Source organism: Saimiri boliviensis, chromosome 17 (genome assembly GCF_048565385.1).
Source record: "Saimiri boliviensis isolate mSaiBol1 chromosome 17, mSaiBol1.pri, whole genome shotgun sequence".
In the NCBI taxonomy this organism is placed as follows: Eukaryota; Metazoa; Chordata; class Mammalia; order Primates; family Cebidae; genus Saimiri; species Saimiri boliviensis.
In genome coordinates, this window is record NC_133465.1 from 20895091 (window position 1) to 20913555 (window position 18465).

Sequence of the window (18465 nt, forward strand, 5' to 3'; positions counted from 1 at the left end):
AGAGGCCTCGAGCCCACCTCCCCCAGCTCTGCCCCAGCCCACATGGCCACGGGGAGGCTTAAGGGGAGTGAACTAGGTAAACATGCCTGGAAACTCACATCTGGATGCAGCTGGAAGAGTTAAATATTTAGATTGGTGGCTTCCCTGGACCCCGGCGAACACAAACATCCACACCGCAGGGCTGAGTTTTGTGCAAATGTTGGGGCTTTGCATTTTTTTATTAACATTTTCCTTTCACATGGTTTACATCAATTTATAATCTACATAAGTTGAAACAGAACATAGACAAAAAAATATATCCTTGCCAACTTATTAAAGCCAGACATTAACGAAGGGTCCCATCCCTCCTGGGTATCGGCAGGAACTGGCAGCCATCGGCCGCTGCCCCTCAAGGACAGGCCGGCCTGGGATTCCTGCGGCCTGACTCTGGCTGGCACGGCCCGCCCTGTGGGGCACAGTGGCCGAGGTTCTGGGCTGCAGAGGCCCCGGGTCACAGGAGAACCCGCTGGGGACTTCCGTGGTGCAGTTCAGGCCAGGTCTGGCACCGGGTGGGATTAGAAATAGGAGCCTTTCATGTTTCTCAGCCTGTCCAGCCTTCTCACTGCCCATTCTCACACTGCCTCAGCAAGCCTGGGGCTGAGAGGCTCCCCAGTGCCGAGACCTGAACAGGCCTTGTTAGGGAGGTGAGGTGCCCGGGCTGGGCAGGGACTCACTCTGCCCCTTCCTGTCAATTGCTGTGGAAGCAACGGGGAGCTTTCTGTGCCCCATGCTGACACTCGGGAACGGCCAGGTGCTGGGTCTTTAGACTCGCCACACATGACACTCAGGAACGGCCAGTCTTTCTTTACACTTGCCACACGTGACGCTCAGATGCCACACACTGACACTCGGGAACGGCCAGTCTTTCTTTACACTCGCCGCACGTGACGCTCAGATGCCACACACTGACACTCGGGAACGGCCAGGCGCTGGGTCTTTAGACTCGCCACACACACAGACACCTGGATGCCACGCAGGGACCTCAGGGATGTCCAGGCGCTGGGTCTTTAGATTCGTCCCACACCAACACTGAGGAACAGCCAGACACTCGGTCTTTCTTTAGACTCGCCACACGTGACACTCAGGAACGGCCAGTCTTTAGACTCGCCACACACAGACACCTGGATGCCACGCAGGGACCTCAGGGACGTCCAGGCGCTGGGTCTTTAGACTTGCCCCACACCAACACTGAGGAACAGCCAGACACTTGGTCTTCCTTTAGACTCGCCACACACGACACTCGGGAACGGCCAGGCACTGGTGTCTTAGCCTCAGGTGGCACTCCTTCTTCACCGCCTGTCCAGGGAGCACGGGCTCCTGGCTAAGCTGCTCACTGGCAGCTGGCTGGTGTTTCCTCCTCTCCTCCGATGGCATATTTACTGTTCTGCTCAAGGCCAGAGGATTGAACGGGATCAGAAAGGGCCCTGCCCCACTGAGCCAGCACCACAGCGCTGAGCCAGCAAACCCTTCCTGACAACAGCCCTCAGCACAGCAGTGGGAACCACTCCCCAATCCTGAGGCTCAGAAGCGACTGCCGGAGAAGAGCTCTACCTACAGCGATGGCTCAGGCACCTGCAGCTGTGTCTGCTCTCCAGGCCAACGGCCCGAGGCTGGCAGCACGGCACCTGTGGGAACACATCTTGCTGCTTCCTAGTACTGAGCAGTGCGTCTCCCAAGTTGGCAATGGAACCTGTGGGTCCCTACTCCACCGCACAGCGCCAACAGGAGGCCCCAGCAAACCCTGCCCGAGAGGCGGGCGGCCGATTCCTCACTCTACCCCCAGCTTCTGGAGTTCCCAGCGTGGACCCAGAAGGCTGCGTCCCGAGGCCACTGCGGGCCTGTGCCTTCCCTTCCCAAGCCCTGGAGCGCCCGTGGCAGTGCTCAGCTGTGGAGAGTGTGTAAAATCTAAGGCAAGAGTGCCACGAGGTCCTGCGGTGCCAGGAAGTGCCTGGCTGCAGCCTGCCTGCCTGGACACCTGCTTCAGCCACATCAGTTACCCTCCAGGAAGCCTGGCTCCACTTGAAAAGCCCCCATAACTCGCTGCTAAGAGCTGCACACCCGGACTCGGGACTCCCAGCGCTGTGGTTCCTCAGCAGCCTGACTCTGCCTCCGCCCCGTTCTCTCCTGACCCTCCGGCTATCTCAATAGCAGGTCCCTTGTGAGTCTTGACACTCCAAGGAAATAGAACACCTGGGAAGGGAACTGAGAAGCAGAAGACAGCCCAAGACGCCTCACCGGCAGCCAGGAGGCAGAAGAGTTAAACCCCAGAAGTGGAGATTCCCAAATGGAAAATTCCAGAAATGCGCACTCCAGCTCTGCTGAGCTGGGGATGAGTGTGTGTCTCCTTGTCCAACATTTGCACAGGCAGCAAGGCAAAGCAGGTGTGCTCCTGAAGGCGGAAGTTGAGGAGAGGCCGGTGGCGGCCCAGGGCAGCATCAGGCGGGCCACCGCTGCCCACCAGCCAGGGCCGCCTCAGAGCCGTCAGGGCAATGGCGCGGAACCCAGGGTGCACATGCATGCGGGCTGGGAAGGAGGAGAGGGTGGAGGCAGACAGGGAGGCGGCCGGGAGAGGGCCATCCGGGAGCAGGGCCGAGAGAGAAGCTGGCAGCAGCCGCGCAGCGCGAAACGAGAGCCCTCGGCTGGACTCGGGAGGAAAGAAAGTGCTGAAGGACACGGAAGGACAAGGCGGCTGTCTGTGTGCCCACGCAGGCGCCACTGCCCTCCCCGCACGACAGGTGTGCAGAGAACTCCCAACAGCGCGGAGGGAGCCGGGCACGCTAGAGGCTGGAGGGCGCGAGGCAGGCACGCTGCCGAGGCGGGGCCGGGCCGGCTTTGTACAAGGTGGCACGAAAGACGCATGAGTCCCAGTTCTTGGAAGCTGGCTTCCCTGGAGCCTGGAGTGCTGGGTGTGGGAGTTTTCTATTGCAGTCCTTCAAGTCTGAGTTGGGCCCGGGCTGGAGGGGCTGGCTCTGCCGCCCCCACGGCCGCCCTGCCTCGGGCTACACGTCGGTGGAGAAGTACAGTGTGTTCCGCTTAAGTTCTGCGAAGGAGATGGGGGGGTGCTGCAGGTAGTACAGGAGGACCTGGACCTGTGGGGAGGCAGGAAGGCTGAGCCGTGCCGTACACGCGACACGACGTGGTCCCGTGGGCTGGCCGGTTGCCCTCCCACCCCCTAGACAGTGCCCACTCCTCCCCTTTCTGGGCGACCCAACAGGGGTGTTGGCCTTTCTGCAGCCATGGAAGGCGTTGCGGGGCACAGGGCAGGGCGCCTAGGGCCCCTTCCTCAACCTGGCCATAAGCTTCCGCTCCACCCTGGGGCAGCCACGGTCTGACCCCTGCTCTGGGCCCTGGAGCAGCGTCCGCCCTTAGGAGCAGCCTCAGAGCTTCCACATGTGCGGACAAGGACCTCCCAGACCCCTGGGCTGGCTCTTCAAGACCCAGGCCCGCCTGAGAATGCAGCCAGCATCTGGGACAGACGCTCTCTGGCCTGGTCTAGGCTCAAATGTTTTTGTTTTGGCGTGGGTGGTGCAGAAGTGTCTGAGTCCTCCTCCTGGTGACCCTACAGCACATCAACCCAGCTTCCCATGAGGGAAGAGGCATGGGGACTCGTCTCACCCTCCACCAGCCCCGGCCTGGGCGCTGCCAGGGGTACCTGTGCCATGACATCATGGGACCAGATGTCTGCCGCCGAAGTGAGGTGTGCTTTACTCTCTACTTCCGAGGGCCTCAGTAACGTGGGTCCAAACACAGTAGCCAGGTTGTGAAGCGACATTTTGTTGACGGGCTCCTTGTCGGCAACCCTGAAAAGGAGAAGCAGCGTGGCGGGGGCATGATCAGCTCGTCCTAGCAGCCACTCGGAGCTCTGGGACCCCCGGCCTTCGCTGTAGGAGGTCCTGGAGGACGCCTGGAAGAGGATCACCTCATCTCCCTCTCCTAAGAGTGGAGACCTCTGTGGGGGCACGGGGACTCATCTAGGGGAGTGGGGTCCAGCCATATGCTGACATCTCCAGCTGTAGCATTCCCCCGAACTGATAGTGAACTGCCTGAGCCTGAGGACCCACAGATACCAACTCTGGCTCCCTTCCCTGAGGCAGTGCTGTTCCCGCTCCAGCTCCCTTCCCCGGGAGCCAATGCTGTTCCCTCTCCGGCTCCCTTTCCTGGGAGGCAGGGCCATTCCCACTCCGGCTCCCCTCCCTGACAGCTGATGCTGTTCCTGCTCTGGCTCCCTTCCCCGAGAGACAGTGCTGTTCTGAGAACCTTCCCTGTAACAACCCATGCTCGCCCTTTGAGGTAAGTATCATCACCCCCATTGTCAAGACGAGGAAACCAGAGTGCAGAGGGGTCAGGCGACTTGCAAGTGGTAGAGCTGGGACTGGAACCCAGGTAGCTGCCTCCAGAACAACACTCTTAACCACTGGTGCTGCTTACTCATGGGCCGAGTGGCCGGAGGAAGAGTCACAGTGGGTGGGGCAGGGGAGAAAGGCAGGCAGGGCCTGGAACCCGCCCGGCCACCATCTCTAGCCAGACCCAGGGCTCTGCCAGCTGTGCTGGGGCAAGAGCAGCCCTCCTCCAGGATGAGCCAGCGCCACCCTCCTGGGCCGCCACCCTCCGGGTCCTCCCCCGCTTCTCTTGCTCAATAGGCCAGATGCTTTGCAATGCTTCCCTGGGTGGGACTGCTGTCCCATCAGGGGGGCTTTGGTTCTCCTTCAATCTCAGCGAATGTTTCTGGGTGAGACCCACCCACCCTAAGAGTGCCTGTCACCCTCTCCATATCATCATTCCCACCCCCAGGTGGGAGCCGAGGCCACCTGCTTTGGAAACAGGCAGACACACTGTGATGCCAACAGGCCGCTGTGCAGCGGGCCGGCCCTCACCACGCGCACAGGGCCCAGATGTGGGAACAGGTTGTGCCCAGTTCCCAGGGTGGAAACTGAGTGAACGATCCCTTCCCTTCCCACCCCTCCCACAAGGCTTGCCAGGCGATTTCGGGATTGGTCCAGGCTCCGGTCCTGGCCAAACCAGAGGAAAAATGTCTCATAATGAGAAAAACAAGATACCAGCCCCGGGTGTGACCAGGTCTCCACTGGCTCTCCAGAGCCTGGCCTGGCTGAGCCACATGGAGGGTGCGGGGGGCCTGGCCCTGAGCTGGGGCTGAGCTCCTAGGACCCCTCAAGCTCCCGGGTCCTAGGAGGCAGGTGGATTGAAGGGAGGCCCGGGGAGCTCCTTCCCACGCAAGCCTGAGGACCCTTCAGGCCACCTTCAGTTCTGAGCTTTGCTGCAGGTACCCACGTCAGCAGCTCTTGGCTGGACTGACCGCAGAACGGATGATGGGAAGGCAAAAAGGGTCTGAATTAGGATCTGGAAGTCGTGGGTTCTAAGGACGGATGTGCCACTAAGCCCAGCAAGTCCCCGCTGGGCGTGGGGGCTCATCTTCCCTGTGTTAAGTGAGGTGTGGGCCAGGACCAGTGGGTCTCACATGTTTTCACTGTGGGCCACAATAACGCTTTTTTTTTTTTTTTTTTTTTTTTTTTGAGACAGAGTCCTGCTCTGTTGCCCGGCTGGAGTGCAGTGGCTCGATCTCGGCTCACTGCAACCTCTGCCTCCCAAGTTCAAGCTATTCCTCTGCCTCAGTCTCCTGAGTAGCTGAGACTACCATAGGCGCCTGCCACCATGCCCAGCTAATTTTTTGTATTTTAGTAGAGATGGGGTTTCACCATGTTGGCCAGGCTGGTCTTGATCTCCTGACCTCATGATCCACCCGCCTTGGCCTCCCAAAGTGCTGGGATGACAGGTGTGAGCCACGGCGCCTGGCCAATAACACGCTATGCTGTAACACAGAACACAACGTCCGTTCTCTGTGTAATGGAGCAGAACGGTCGCACTTGCACCAAGGCCTGGAGTGCAGCCTGATACTATCCGCTCTCCATTTCATTTAGAAAAGGCCACTCGGGCTGAGTGAGCCACTGGGAGGTGGGACCTGCTGTTATCAACGTGCCTGCAGCCCCTGGCGCTCACTCTGCTGTTCTGAATATCGCGTGGCCAATCTCTGAGGTTACTACTGAGACCCAAATATTCTCAAAGCAGAAAAGCATGAGTGCAAGAAGGGGGGAAGCAAACTCTCACCCCGCACGGATGGTCCGACAGTGGCCAGCGCCCATGAGGAGGGCTGAGGTGGGTCCTCCAACAGGACCTGCACCCCCGGCTGAGGTGTACTGGCATCCCGTACCCCCCTTGGTGCCCCTTCCTCCGTGGCACCCCCCCGTCCCCCTCCCATTACCTTTTCAAGTGTTCCAGCAGGAAGAGGAAGGTGATGAGGTTGGGGTCGGGCAGGGAGCGCAGCAGGTGCATCATGCAGTTTTCCTTGGCAGCAGGGTCAGACAGGGCTGTGGGAGAGAATGCCAGGGCAGAGCTCAGTTCTGGGGGCTCCCTGCCAGAGCCCCTGTGGTCATGAGGCTGGGGGCCCCTGTGGACAGCCCAGGCTGCCAGCGCTTGGGGAACAGACCTCACCGGGGAGGGTGAGGTCTGTAAGCAGCTGCTTCCTCCAGGAGGCCTGGGCGCGACTCAGCCACAAGTCCCGGCCATGACTCAGCCATGGGGCCCGGGCACGACAGCCACGGGCGGCCCGGCCACGACTCAGTCAGTAGGCCGGCTGGCAGGGGCAGACTCTCTTCCTGCAGCTGGCCGCTTGGGCCTTGGCCACGGGTCATCCCTGGCCCTGGTCTGCGTGGCGAAGGTTGAGCCAGCAGGGGCCGGTCCTGCCCATGGCATGAGAGACTGCTCTTTCTCACCCTGCTCTGCACTGGCGCATGCGTGTGAGCAGCCTTCCGTGGGATGCCCCAGGAGAGAAGGCCAGAGGGATACCCAGGCACCTGGCTTTGGCCCAAGCGGGTGGACGCAGAGCTGGCCAGGGTCCTCAGCAGAGGTGATGGGACAGTGTGTGGTCTCGCTGCAAGGCCCAGCACAGCCTGCCTCAAGTGCCCTCTGGCTTGAACCAGCTTCCTCCCTGGCTCTGGGGTGCTGGCTTCTGCCACTCAGGACAGTCTTCCTGGATATCAGAGCTTCCAAGCAGGAGATCAGTGTCCCAATAGGAAGCAGAGGGGACACCATGGGGACAGGAGGGGCAAGAAGCAGGCGAGAAAGTGTCCAGCCTCACACCCGGTCCCAGCAGGCCACACCCCACCCTCTGGCCCTCAGCCCCAGGCCCCAGTGCCCTGGGAAGGTCACCCAGCAAGGGAGGCCACAGGGATTTCTCTTGCTGGCTACTTCTCCAGCCAGGGAGTCCTGGCCCAGCCCAGCCTAGCCCCCAGGAGCCCTCAGGGCCTCACCGATGCCCTCCATGAAGGCTGGGTACAGTCGGTCCGTGAGGAGGGGCTCGGGCAGTTCCCGGAAGTAGAGCTTGAGCGTGCCGGCGATGGCGTTGATGTCCATGTCACTGAGCATGAGCAGGATATCCTTGTTATCTGCAGGGGAGGAGCCATGGTCACGCAGCCTCAGCCTGTTCTATCCCCCCAGCCCTCCCGAGGCAGCCCCCACCCACTCCATCTCAGTGCAGGTCTCCCCTGGAAAGGCAGGACCTGGGGTGCCCGCAAGTTTCTGTGGGCTGGGGTCAGAGGAGCAGGAAGAGACAGCCTGGGGTCCACCTGCTGTGGCTGCTTCGGAAGGGGTGACCGGGGAATGAGATTCACCACCCAGAGCTCAGAGCCACGTTCACAACATGTGGCCCACACCTGCCTCCCAACTGGAACATCCCCATCACTCAGCCCCTCTCAGAAGGCACTGCATATTTTCTTTTTTTGAGACGGAGTTTCGCTCTTGTTACCCAGGCTGGAGTGCAATGGTGCAATCTCAGCTCACCGCAACCTCTGCCTCCTGGGTTCAGGCAATTCTCCTGCCTCAGCCTCCTGAGTAGTTGGGACTACAGGCACACGCCACCATACCCAGCCAATTTTTTGTATTTTTAGTAGAGACGGGGTTTCACCGTGTTGACCAGGATGGTCTCAATCTCTTGACCACGTGATCCACCCGCCTCGGCCTCCCAAAGTGCTGGGATTACAGGCGTGAGCCACTGCATCCGGCACGCACATTTTCACATGTAAAAGCATGTTCTGACAAAGCCTCAGCTTTCAGGGTGCCCAGAGGAGCTGAGTGCCAGTGAGTTCCCCGGCCCCGCCCCACCTCTCTCCAGGCCGCCCCGAGGCCCTCTCGGCTCCTGGCAGACGCGTCCCTGCCTGGCCGGCATAGGTGTCCTGACTATCAGGCCGTGGTTGCTGCAGCCTGAAGCAGCAGGAGCAGGGAGCAGAAGCCGGAAAGCTCAGGCCTCACCACAGGGTTTGGGGCCTGACGAGAGGGGTTTGGGGACCGGAAACAGCAGGTGCAGGTTCACAGCTGTTTCCCCGTGGCTCACGAGGCACCCAGAACCAGCAAGAAGGCCAGTCACGCCGACTCCAGTCAGACCCGAGTTTCAGTCCAGAGCCAAAACCTACAAGTTGAGTTATCCTGGGCAAGCGACCCGGCCCTTCTGCGTGTCTGCCATTTCCTTACCCTCGAGGGGAGGGGATTCCATGAGAAAATGCAGAAAAAACGCCTGCCACAGGACTCAAAACCGACCAAGGCTCCTCTGCCCTGGGTGGGCCTGGCCTCTCCACGAAGCCTCCTGGATCCCTGAGCGCTCCTGTGCCCCCCACAGCCTGCTGGGACATAGTCACAGCTGCCGGCCAGGCCTCCCACACTCACTGGCGTCAAAGACGGCCTTCAGCGCCTGGATGTCCGTGGCCACACCCGATATCCGGTAAATGCCAACCTCCTCGATGCCTCTCTTCTCCACCTCCTCCACACACTGCCGGACGATGTAGGGGACCTTGGAGCGCTCCCGCCTGGGGTGGGCGTGAGGACGGGTGGAGGGCGGTCCCCACGACAGCTCCCCCACAGCAGCCCCCACCCAGCACACACGTGCCCTGGGGAGCTCCCAGCATCTGGGATGGGGAGCTGAGAAAGAGGCCACTGCGCCCCGCCCCGGCCTGCCCGCCCCAGCCAGCCCATCCCAGCCGGCCTGCCCACCCCAGACAGCCTGCCGACTCCAGCCTGCCCGCCCCAGCCTGCCCGCCCACCCAAGACAGCCCATCCCAGCCTGCCCCCCCACCCAAGCCAGCCCACTCCAGCCTGCCCACCCCAGCCAGACCACCCCAGCCTGCCCGCCCACCCAAGCCAGCCCACTCCAGCCTGCCCACCCCAGCCAGACTGCCCATCCCAGCCAGCCCTCCCCAGCCTGCCCACCCCAGCCAGACCACCCCAGCCTGCCCATCCCTGCCAGCCTGTGCAGGGCAGCGGAGGCCTCGGGCAGAAGGCTTGGGAACTTGGGAAGGGAAGGCTGAGTCTCTAGGGAAAGGGTGTCCCCCAGACTCAGATGCTTGCAGGAGGCCCAGCAGGCAGCCTTCATCAGGAGGTGGGTCAGGCCTGAGACAAGGGGCCAGGGCAGTGAGAACTGGGGGACGTTCCCTTTCCCGGGGGGCGGCCAGTCCCTGCTGGTGCCGAGCCCAAATGCAGGCCCCCGGCTGACACCTTCCCGCTTATCATGAGGAGCAGATGATCTGGGGTTTCACATGAGACCTTCCAGTGTTTAAGTGCTGGCCCATGTGCTTCTAAAGGGTCGCGTGAGCATCTCTGCAGCCGCTCTAGCTCCATACTGGCTGTCTGCCACCACTGAGCTGGGGTGATAGATTAGATGCCAGGGTGTGCACAGGCAGGGAGGGCTGGGGGGCCCAGGCTGGCAGGGACACGGGGCACTGGCACCAGGACTCGGAGGCCAGAGGCAGCACCTACTTAGTCACTACACTGATCTTCACACCAAAGACGCCCGTCTGCTTCTTAGACGGGGTCCTCTTCAGGCTCATATCCCGGCTGGTGAATTTCATGGAGAATTCCACTTTGATCTGCTTGGGGGTGAGGCAGGCACAAGTTCCCCAGGGTGTGAGTGCTTGAGGAGTACCCCAAAACACAGGGGTCTCCCCAAGACTGCAGATGAGGGTTAGCTCACACCCAGGGCTCCTCAAAACCTGCAGGGCAGCAGCGGGCAGGGCAAGGGCAGGTGGGAAAATGGGACCGGTCGAGGTGGCACAGCAGCCCCAGAAGCAGCCAGAGGGAGAGCTGCCCGCCCCACACAGACTATCCCATCCCCCGCTCACCCCCTCACTCATGCCCCCAGAGGGCGGGCTGCCCACCCACCTCACAGACATCGTTCCCACCCCCCACTCACCCCGTTCATCTCAATCACGTCCGTGTGCCAGTTCTTGGTCTCCACTGTTTGTGGGTCCAGCTGCAGAGAGAAAATGTGGGTGAGAAGGTGCCAGTCAGAGGCCAAGCCAGAGCTCTCCCCGTGGGTCAGCACTGCTCAGAGCCAGCTACACAGGAAGGCAGAATTGAGTGGCTGGGATAAGCTGACGTTTACCTGAAAATCAACCTCGGGGGGCTGAGCTCCCAGGCCCCTCTGGCCCCAGCTGGAGAAGGACCCCTGCCTCGAGGGAGGCAGGCACACTCTGCTAGGCACTCCTGCCCCTGAGACCTGTTCCTGAGCTGTCAGCCCGAGAGCTGGCCCTTACTACCCCATTTCACAGATGCAGAAACCGAGGCTCACAGAAGGTTAGCACCTCGTCCTCCTCTCCACACTGGAATGATCAGGAGGTGCCAGCCCATGGCGGGGACCAGCCATGCATGTGGAGATGCTGAACAAGTGCAATCAAGGGTCAGGCCACACTCAGGAGCCTGCGTGGGCCCGGACGCCAGCAAGTTTTTTTTTTGGTGGTGTTTGATCTGGTCGAGGGTGAGGCAGGCATTTTCTTTTCTTTTCTTTTCTTTTGAGACGGAGTTTTGCTCTTGTTACCCAGGCTGGAGTGCAATGGCGCGATCTCGGCTCACTGCAACCTCTGCCTCCTGGGTTCAAGCAATTCTCCTGCCTCAGCCTCCCAAGCTGTGATTACAGGCACAGGCCACCACGCCCATCTAATTTTTGTATTTTTAGTAGAGATGGGGTTTCACCATGTTGACCAGGATGGTCTTGATTTCTTGACCTTGTGATCCACCCGCCTCGGCCTCCCAAAGTGCTGGGATTACAGGTGTGAACCACCGTGTCCAGCGAATCCTGGCAAGTTTTAAACTCACTAAGCCTCAGTTTTTCCATCTGCACACGAGGGCCAGCACCAGAACCTCCTCCGTGGGGCAGCTGTGAAGATGCAAGGAGCTGACTTGGCCAAGCCACTGGCTCCCCAAGTAAGCAGATCCTCCAAAGAGGAAGCCCCCAGCTTGGGCCGGAGCCCAGGGAGATGCGGACCCCAGGAGAGATCAGAGGCACCCCTCACACAGGACTGTTCCAGATTCTGTTTCGGTAACTCAGGGGCCTTTGCATCCATCTGCCTGCACACCTGCAAACTCATTTTGAGCAACTGTGCACTCCCTGATACATTTTTAAGTCAACATCTGAACATTTCCAAGTTTAAACAGTTACCAAGAGTATGATTTCCAGAATATCAATATTGCCATCTTAAAACACAAGTGTGACATCATTCTCTCACATGTATTCAGTGGGATCTAAATGCCCTAGCGATGTGATATCCACAATCATCCACTGAAAACGCACATGAACAGCTCTTCCTTCCCTCACGGAGCTCCTGCCTCATCTCTCTCCTTGAACTTCTTTCCATTTTGCCTAAAGAATGTTGTCCTAGTTTATATTTTTATATTTTCAAGCCCTTTGTTCACCGTTATATTTTGCTTCCATAAAAAAAAAATCTGTGTACACTGAAAACCAAAATTTCCTGAGACCTCAAGGCTCCAGATATTAATACATTCAGGGTCAGTTAGTCCCATGACTGGCAGTATACAATCAAAAAGGGGCCCAGGAGCAGTGGCTCACGCCTGTAATCCCAACACTTTAGGAGGCTGAGGCGGGCAGATCACAAGGTCAGGAGATCGAGACCAGCCTGGCCAACATGGCGAAACCCCAACCCTACTAAAAATACAAAAATTTGCCAGGTGTGGTGGTGGGTGCCTGTAATTCCAGCTACTCGGGAGGCTGAGGCAGGGGAATCGCTTGAACCTGGGAGGCGGAGGTTGCAGTGAGCCAAGATCGCACCACTGCACTCCAGCCTGGGCAGCAGAGTGAGACGCTGTCTCAAAACAAACAAACAAAAAAAAGTAAGCTATGCATGACACTTTTTAATAAATATTAAGTAGCAAAACAACTTTTTGGTGGAATTCTCAATGCGATGGGCGGAGCATTTTTTTTAGTTCACGTATCTGTATGATATTATCTTTTGCTAGAGTGAAACGAGGTTTGACCTCAATTCTGTTCATGTTTTTGGTTTTTTTTTTAACAGCTGTGCGGGTGCGATGGCTCCTAGCTACAGGATGGCAGGAGTTCGAGACCAGCCTGGGCAACGCAGGACGGTGTCTCTAAAATGAGCAAAAAAGAGACGTGAACAGTGAAACATTTTGTTCACAGAGAAGCAGAGGAGGCCGCAGAGTTTCATCGCAGCCATGTTATGCCATTCTTTAACCTCTTTCCGTGTTACCTGCCTGAAACTGCATCTGTACCTGTTATGTGAAATTACTTGAAATGATCTCTCAGTTGAAAATTAAATCTTCTGAGGGAAATGGGGGAGGGATGGGGGGTAGGGGAGTGGGGAGGTGGGAAGAGTTAGCATGGGGAGAAATGACAGATACAGGTGAGGGGACGGAAGGCAGAAAACCACACTGCCATGTGTGTACCTATGCAACAGTCTTGCATGTTCTTCACATGTACCCCAAAACCTAAAATGCAATTAAAAAAAAAAAAAGAGGCCGGGCGCGGTGGCTCAAGCCTGTAATCCCAGCACTTTGGGAGGCCGAGGCGGGTGGATCACGAGGTCGAGAGATCGAGACCATCCTGGTCAACAAGGTGAAACCCCGTCTCTACTAAAAATACAAAAAATTAGCTGGGCATAGTGGTGTGTGCCTGTAATCCCAGCTACTCAGGAAGCTGAGGCAGGAGAATTGCCTGAACCCAGAAGGCGGAGGTTGCGGTGAGCCGAGATCGCGCCATTGCACTCCAGCCTGGGTAACAAGAGCGAAACTCCGTCTACAAAAAAAAAAAAAAAAAAAGAAAGAAAGTTACTCAAAATTAAAACATATACTACCCCCCCCAAAAAAAAATTAAATTAAATCTTCTATCAGTTTTGGGGAAGGCAAAGAACTGGATACGCCTGCCTTTTGAAAGGCTTTGTACATTTCTTTTTTTTTTTTTTCCCAGATGGAGTCTTACTCTTGTCACCCAGGCTGGAGTGCAGTGGCATGATCTCAGCTCATTGCAGCCTCCACCTCCCGGGTTCAAGCGATTCTCCTGCCTCAGCCTCCCAAGTAGCTGGATTACATGCACGTACCACCATGCCCAGATAATTTTTGTATTTTTAGTAGAGATGGAGTTTCACTATGTTGGCCAGACTGGTCTCGAACTCCTGACCTCAGGTGATCCGCCCGCCTCAGCCTCCCAAGGTGCTGGGATTACAGGCGTGAACCACCATGCCTGTCTTAAATTTTTTTCCTTAATTTTCAATTATTATGTATGTACTTACTTATTTTTATTTTTATATTTTTGAGATGGAGTCTTGCTTCATTTCCCAGGCTGAAGTGCGGTGATGCAAACTTGGCTCACTGCAACCTCCACCAACTGGGTTCAAGCGATTCTTCTGCCTCTGCCTCCCAAAGTGCTGGGATTACAGGTACCCACCAACATATCTGGCTAATTATTTTTGTATTTTTAGTAGAGATGGGGTTTCACCATGTTGGTACAGCTGGTCTTGAAATCCTGACCTTTTGATCTGCCCACCTCGGCCTCTAAAAGTGCTGGGATCACAGGCGTGAGCCACCACGCCTGACTGTACGTATTTTTCTAGAGACCGGGTCTCACTACGCTGGCCAGGCTGCTATGTTGCCCTGGGCTCAAGTGATCCTCCTACACCAGCCTCCTGAAGAGATGGCATTCCAGGCATGAACCACTGTGCAGGCCCTGATTTTTTAACTGACACGTTGCAACTATACACATTTGTAGGGTACAGTTTGGTGTTTTGAGACCTCCCCTTCTTGAGGCAGTTTTCTCCACCCATCAGCATAAGCCTCAGGCCAACTCCAGGGCACCTGGTCGGATTTACCCAAAGTCCCTCCTCTGCCCCGCTTCCCATAACCCGGCGCATCATGGCAGCTTCTGCAAACTGGGCCAACGGTCCCTTCCTGAGTCTTAGAGGGTGCCTGGACACAGAAAGGGGGGTGGGGGAACATGCAGGGTTCTGAGGCTGGGGAATCCGAGTCTTCCACTCAATCACGTGCACGTGGGCAAGTCGATCCCCCTCCGTGAATGCCAACTTCCTCATGGAGGTGCCCGTATGTCCACGCTGGCCTTGCAGGGTTCTTACAGAAAGCAGTGAGAGCGATGGACCTATCCTAGGCACGACAAACCCTCAACACGCAGCGTCTTGGGTAATTGCCACAGCAAACGCACGCAGTTTCAGCTTTCGTAGCTGTCCCCGTCTCACAGGTAAGGATGCTGCGGCTCAACCAGAATGAGGAATTTACCCAGCATACACCTAGGAGGTGAGAGCTAGGGCTCAAAGTCAAAGCCCCAGCGGGTGGTGGCTTACCCCTGTCACCCCAGCACTGTGGAAGCCAAGGCAGGTGGTTCGAGACCAGCCTGGCCAATAGGGTGAAACCCCATCTCTACTAAAAATACAAAAATTAGCTGGGTGTGGTGGCACATGCCTGTTGTCCCAGCTACTCAGGAGGCTGAGACGGGAGAATCACTTGAACCCAGGAGGTGGAGGCTGCGGCGAGCCGAGATCACACTACTGCACTCCAGCCTGGGAAATGAAGCGAGACTCCATCTCAAAAAAAAAAAGAAAAGAAAAGAAAAGAAAAGAAAAGAAAAGAAAAGAAAAGAAAAGAAAAGAAAAGAAAAGAAAAGAAAAGAAAAAAGAAAAAGGCTGGGCGCAGTGGCTCACGCCTGTAATTCCAGCACTTTGGGAGGCTGAGCTGGGCAGATAACAAGGTCAGGAGTTTGAGACCAGCCTGGCCAACATGGTGAAACCCCGTCTCTGCTAAAAATACAAAAAAATAGCTGGGCATGGTGGTGGACGCCTGTAATCCCAGCTCTTCTGGGAGGCTGAGGCAGGAGAATCGCTTGAACCTGGGAGGCAGAGGTTGCAGTGAGCTGAGATCGTGCCACTGCACTCTAGCCTGGGCAACAGAGTGAGATCCCGTCTCAAAAATAAAGATAAAAAATAAAAATAAAAAATCAAGGTTCCCAACACCCTCTGCTGCGCCTGAGGCTGCAGGAGGATGTGTGAAGTAACGACCTGGGGCACCAGCTGCTGCTTCCTCAGAAAGGAGGCATCAGGCCTCCCGGGGTGCGGCCCCAGCTGCCGGGCAGACCTGGGTGCTGGGAGGCGCCCTCAGTGCAGCCCCCCTCCAATGCCTCTCGCAGTCACTTCCGCTCCAGCTGCCAGGTTCAACCAGTGTTTTCCTGGGAGCCTGTGGCTGAGGCCCAGTTCCAGCCCTGCCTCCTTCGGAGAGCCGGGTCTGGTGGGAACCATCAGTCCTCTCTGCCTTCCTGCTGCGCTACCTCCTGCCCTCTGCAGGCTGCTGGCCCACACACTCCCGGCCTTCTGAGGCCAGGCCTGGGGCAGCTGCCGCATTCCGAAGCTGCAAGCCCCTCAATCCCGGCCACCCTCCTGGTTCCTGCCGCAGGTGCGGCCCTGGTATCTGCTCAGACCCCTGCCTCGCCCCTCAGAGCCCTGACAGTGACGCTCTGTCTCCCGGGACGCCACCAGCCTCCAGAAACCAAGTCTATTTCAGGATATCATTTATACACACAGAGGGGCGGGAGAGGAACAGGGCACATTTTCCAGAGGAACGCTGCTGCCCAAATGGCTACGCTATTTATAACTCCTGGGAAATGTGGACTCTGCTACTTCCTGATTAGATTAGCGCTGGGGTGGAGGGGCTGGCCCCAGGATAGGGGCGGATGGGACACCTGGCTCCTTACTCTCTGGTCCCGGCAGGTAGGTGCCATCTGTGGGTTCAGGGGAGCAGGTGCCTGGGGGTGTCAGATCACCTGAAGGGGGAGACGGGGGGCTGAAGGGCCAGGCTAGGAAGACCACTGAGGGCATGGGGGCAGTGGGGCCTCCCCAGGGTGGGCTACAGGCGGAAGATAGAAATAGGCTGCAGAATATCCTGGAGCCAGGGTGAGTGACGGCTGCACGCAGTCACTCACAGCAGCTCAGCTATTTTCTTTCTTTTGAATCAGAGTCTTGCTCTGTCGCCCAGGCTGGAGTGCAGTGGTGCAATCTCAGCTCACTGCAACCTCCACTTCCTGGGTCCAAGCAATTCTCCTGCCTAAGCCTCCTGAGTAGCTGGGACTATAGGTGGGAACTACCTCGCCCAATTAATTTTTGTATTGTTAGTAGAGATGGGGTTTCTCCATGTTGCCCAGGCTGGTTTCAAACTCCTGACCTCAGGTGATCCTCCCACCTCAGCCTCCCCGAGTGCTGGGATTACAGGGCCGAGTCACCGTGCCCAGCCACCGATTTTCTTTTCATCTGCACACCCGGCCGTGGTCAGAGCATGACTGCGCATTCAGACCTCTCCCAGAGAGCAATGCTGGCCTCAGGGGCTCACGTCCAGGAGACCACAAGGTCCCTGCAGCAAAAACCCAGCAGACAGGGGCATTGGGTTGGAATGGGGACATCACCTCCGGGGGAGCAGGAGTGGAGACCCGAAGGCGTGCGTGGATTCTCTGCCAAGAACCCCGCTGGTGGCTGGTGGAGGCTGCCACACCTTCCTGAACAGAAGTGGCCTCCTGTTTGGGGCAGGAATCAGCAAGCTGGCCTTGCAGGGGGAGAGGGTTTGAGGCTTCGAGGGCAGACGGTGTTCCAGGCACATCTGAGCATCTCCAGAGCTAAGTTTCAGGAATGTCCTGGGGATGCCCCTGAGGGTCTCAGCCCTTCCGCTCAGGCCCTCTCTTACCCCTGGGGCAGGTGACCCCACTCCTGCTGCCCCTGGCTGGGGGGCTGCTACTGGGCAGCTCCTGTGCCCACATTCAGGGGCACGCTCCCTCTGGGTCTCCACTCCTGCCCCCAGGAGGTGGCCAAGCCGCACCCCTGCTTGCTGGATCACCCTTCCCCCTGCAGCGCACAGATCACCTGAGGGTCTTCAGGCCAGTTTCTGCCACCTCCTCTCCTGCAAGCCCTCACCCGGAGCCCTTTTGAAAAGGCCTGTGGTAGCCCTACCTAAGGTGGGGGTACTTGGCCACTGGGGTCTCAGTGGAGGGGGAGGCGGAGGTTCTGGGCAGCTGGGGTCTCAGTGTAGGGGTCAGAGGTCCCGGGCAGCCTTCTGTGGACATCACTCGGGACGCCATCCAGGGCTCACTGGACGACGGGAACCTCAAGATGACATTTGCCAGGGTCCCCAAGGCTCCCAGGCCTCCACCTCCTTCCAGAAAGCTGCTCCACTCAGAGGCCACATGCTCACTCCCACAGCCTGGGAGCCCTGATGAGCCCTGCCCCCTGCACCGCCTGACCTCCTGCCTCAGGGACTGCCTGGTCCCTCCTCTCACGGCCGCTACCCTAACCCAACCCTAACCCAAAACCCAATCCCTAACCCTAACCCTAACCCCAAACCTAACCCTAACCCAACCCCTAACCCCAACCATAACCCTAACCCCAACCCTAACCCCAAACCCTAACCCTAACCCAACCCTTAACCCCAACCATAACCCTAACCACAACCCTAACCCTAACCCCAAACCTTAACCCTAACCCAACCCCTAACCCCAACCTCAACCCTAACTCTGTTTCTTCACAACAGAGGTGGTGAATCCACTCCTCTTGAGAGAGACCCTAACCCCAAACCCAACTCCTAACCATAACCCCAAACCCTAACCCCAACCCTAACCCCAACCATAACCCTAACCCCAACCTCAACCCTAAATGTTTCTTCACAACAGAGGTAGTGAATCCACTTCTCCTGAGACCCTAACCATAACCCCAAACCCAACCCATAACCATAACCCCAACCCTAACCCCAAACCCAAACACAACCCTTAACCCCTAACCCCAAACCCAACCCCTAACCATAACTTCAACCCTAACCCTAACAGGAATGCTAAAAAATGACTCCCGGCTGGGCGCGGGGCTCAGATCCCAGCACTGTGGGAGGCTCAGGTGGGCGGATCACCTGAGGTCAGGAGTTCGAGACCAGCCTGGCCAACATGGTGAAACCCCATCTCTACTAAAAATACAAAATTAGCCAGAAATCACTTGAACCCAGGAGGCAGAGGTTGCAGTGAGCTGAGATGGCGCCACTGCACTCCAGCCTGGGCGACACAGCGAGTCTCTGTCTCAAAAAAAA

The 18465-nt window shown here is 57.7% G+C and overlaps 1 protein-coding gene across 7 annotated transcripts in view; it reads right to left on the bottom strand.

The window, feature by feature from the left end:
- Positions 1-182: 182 nt before the first annotated feature.
- The window catches only part of ABR (ABR activator of RhoGEF and GTPase), a 210958-nt gene continuing 192675 nt past the window's right edge, over positions 183-18465 (bottom strand). For 4 of the 7 annotated variants that reach the window (XM_039475784.2, XM_039475791.2, XM_039475786.2 and 1 more), the window contains 7 exons: positions 10292-10351; positions 9859-9971; positions 8773-8912; positions 7365-7499; positions 6317-6422; positions 3692-3839; positions 183-3128 (listed from right to left, as the gene is read on the bottom strand). In XM_039475784.2, the coding sequence (XP_039331718.1) occupies positions 3039-3128; positions 3692-3839; positions 6317-6422; positions 7365-7499; positions 8773-8912; positions 9859-9971; positions 10292-10351 (792 nt within the window). In that variant the 3' untranslated portion in view covers positions 183-3038. The remainder of the gene's footprint in view (positions 3129-3691; positions 3840-6316; positions 6423-7364; positions 7500-8772; positions 8913-9858; positions 9972-10291; positions 10352-18465) is intronic. The other 3 variants (XM_039475785.2, XM_039475790.2, XM_039475794.2) reach the window with 1 other exon arrangement.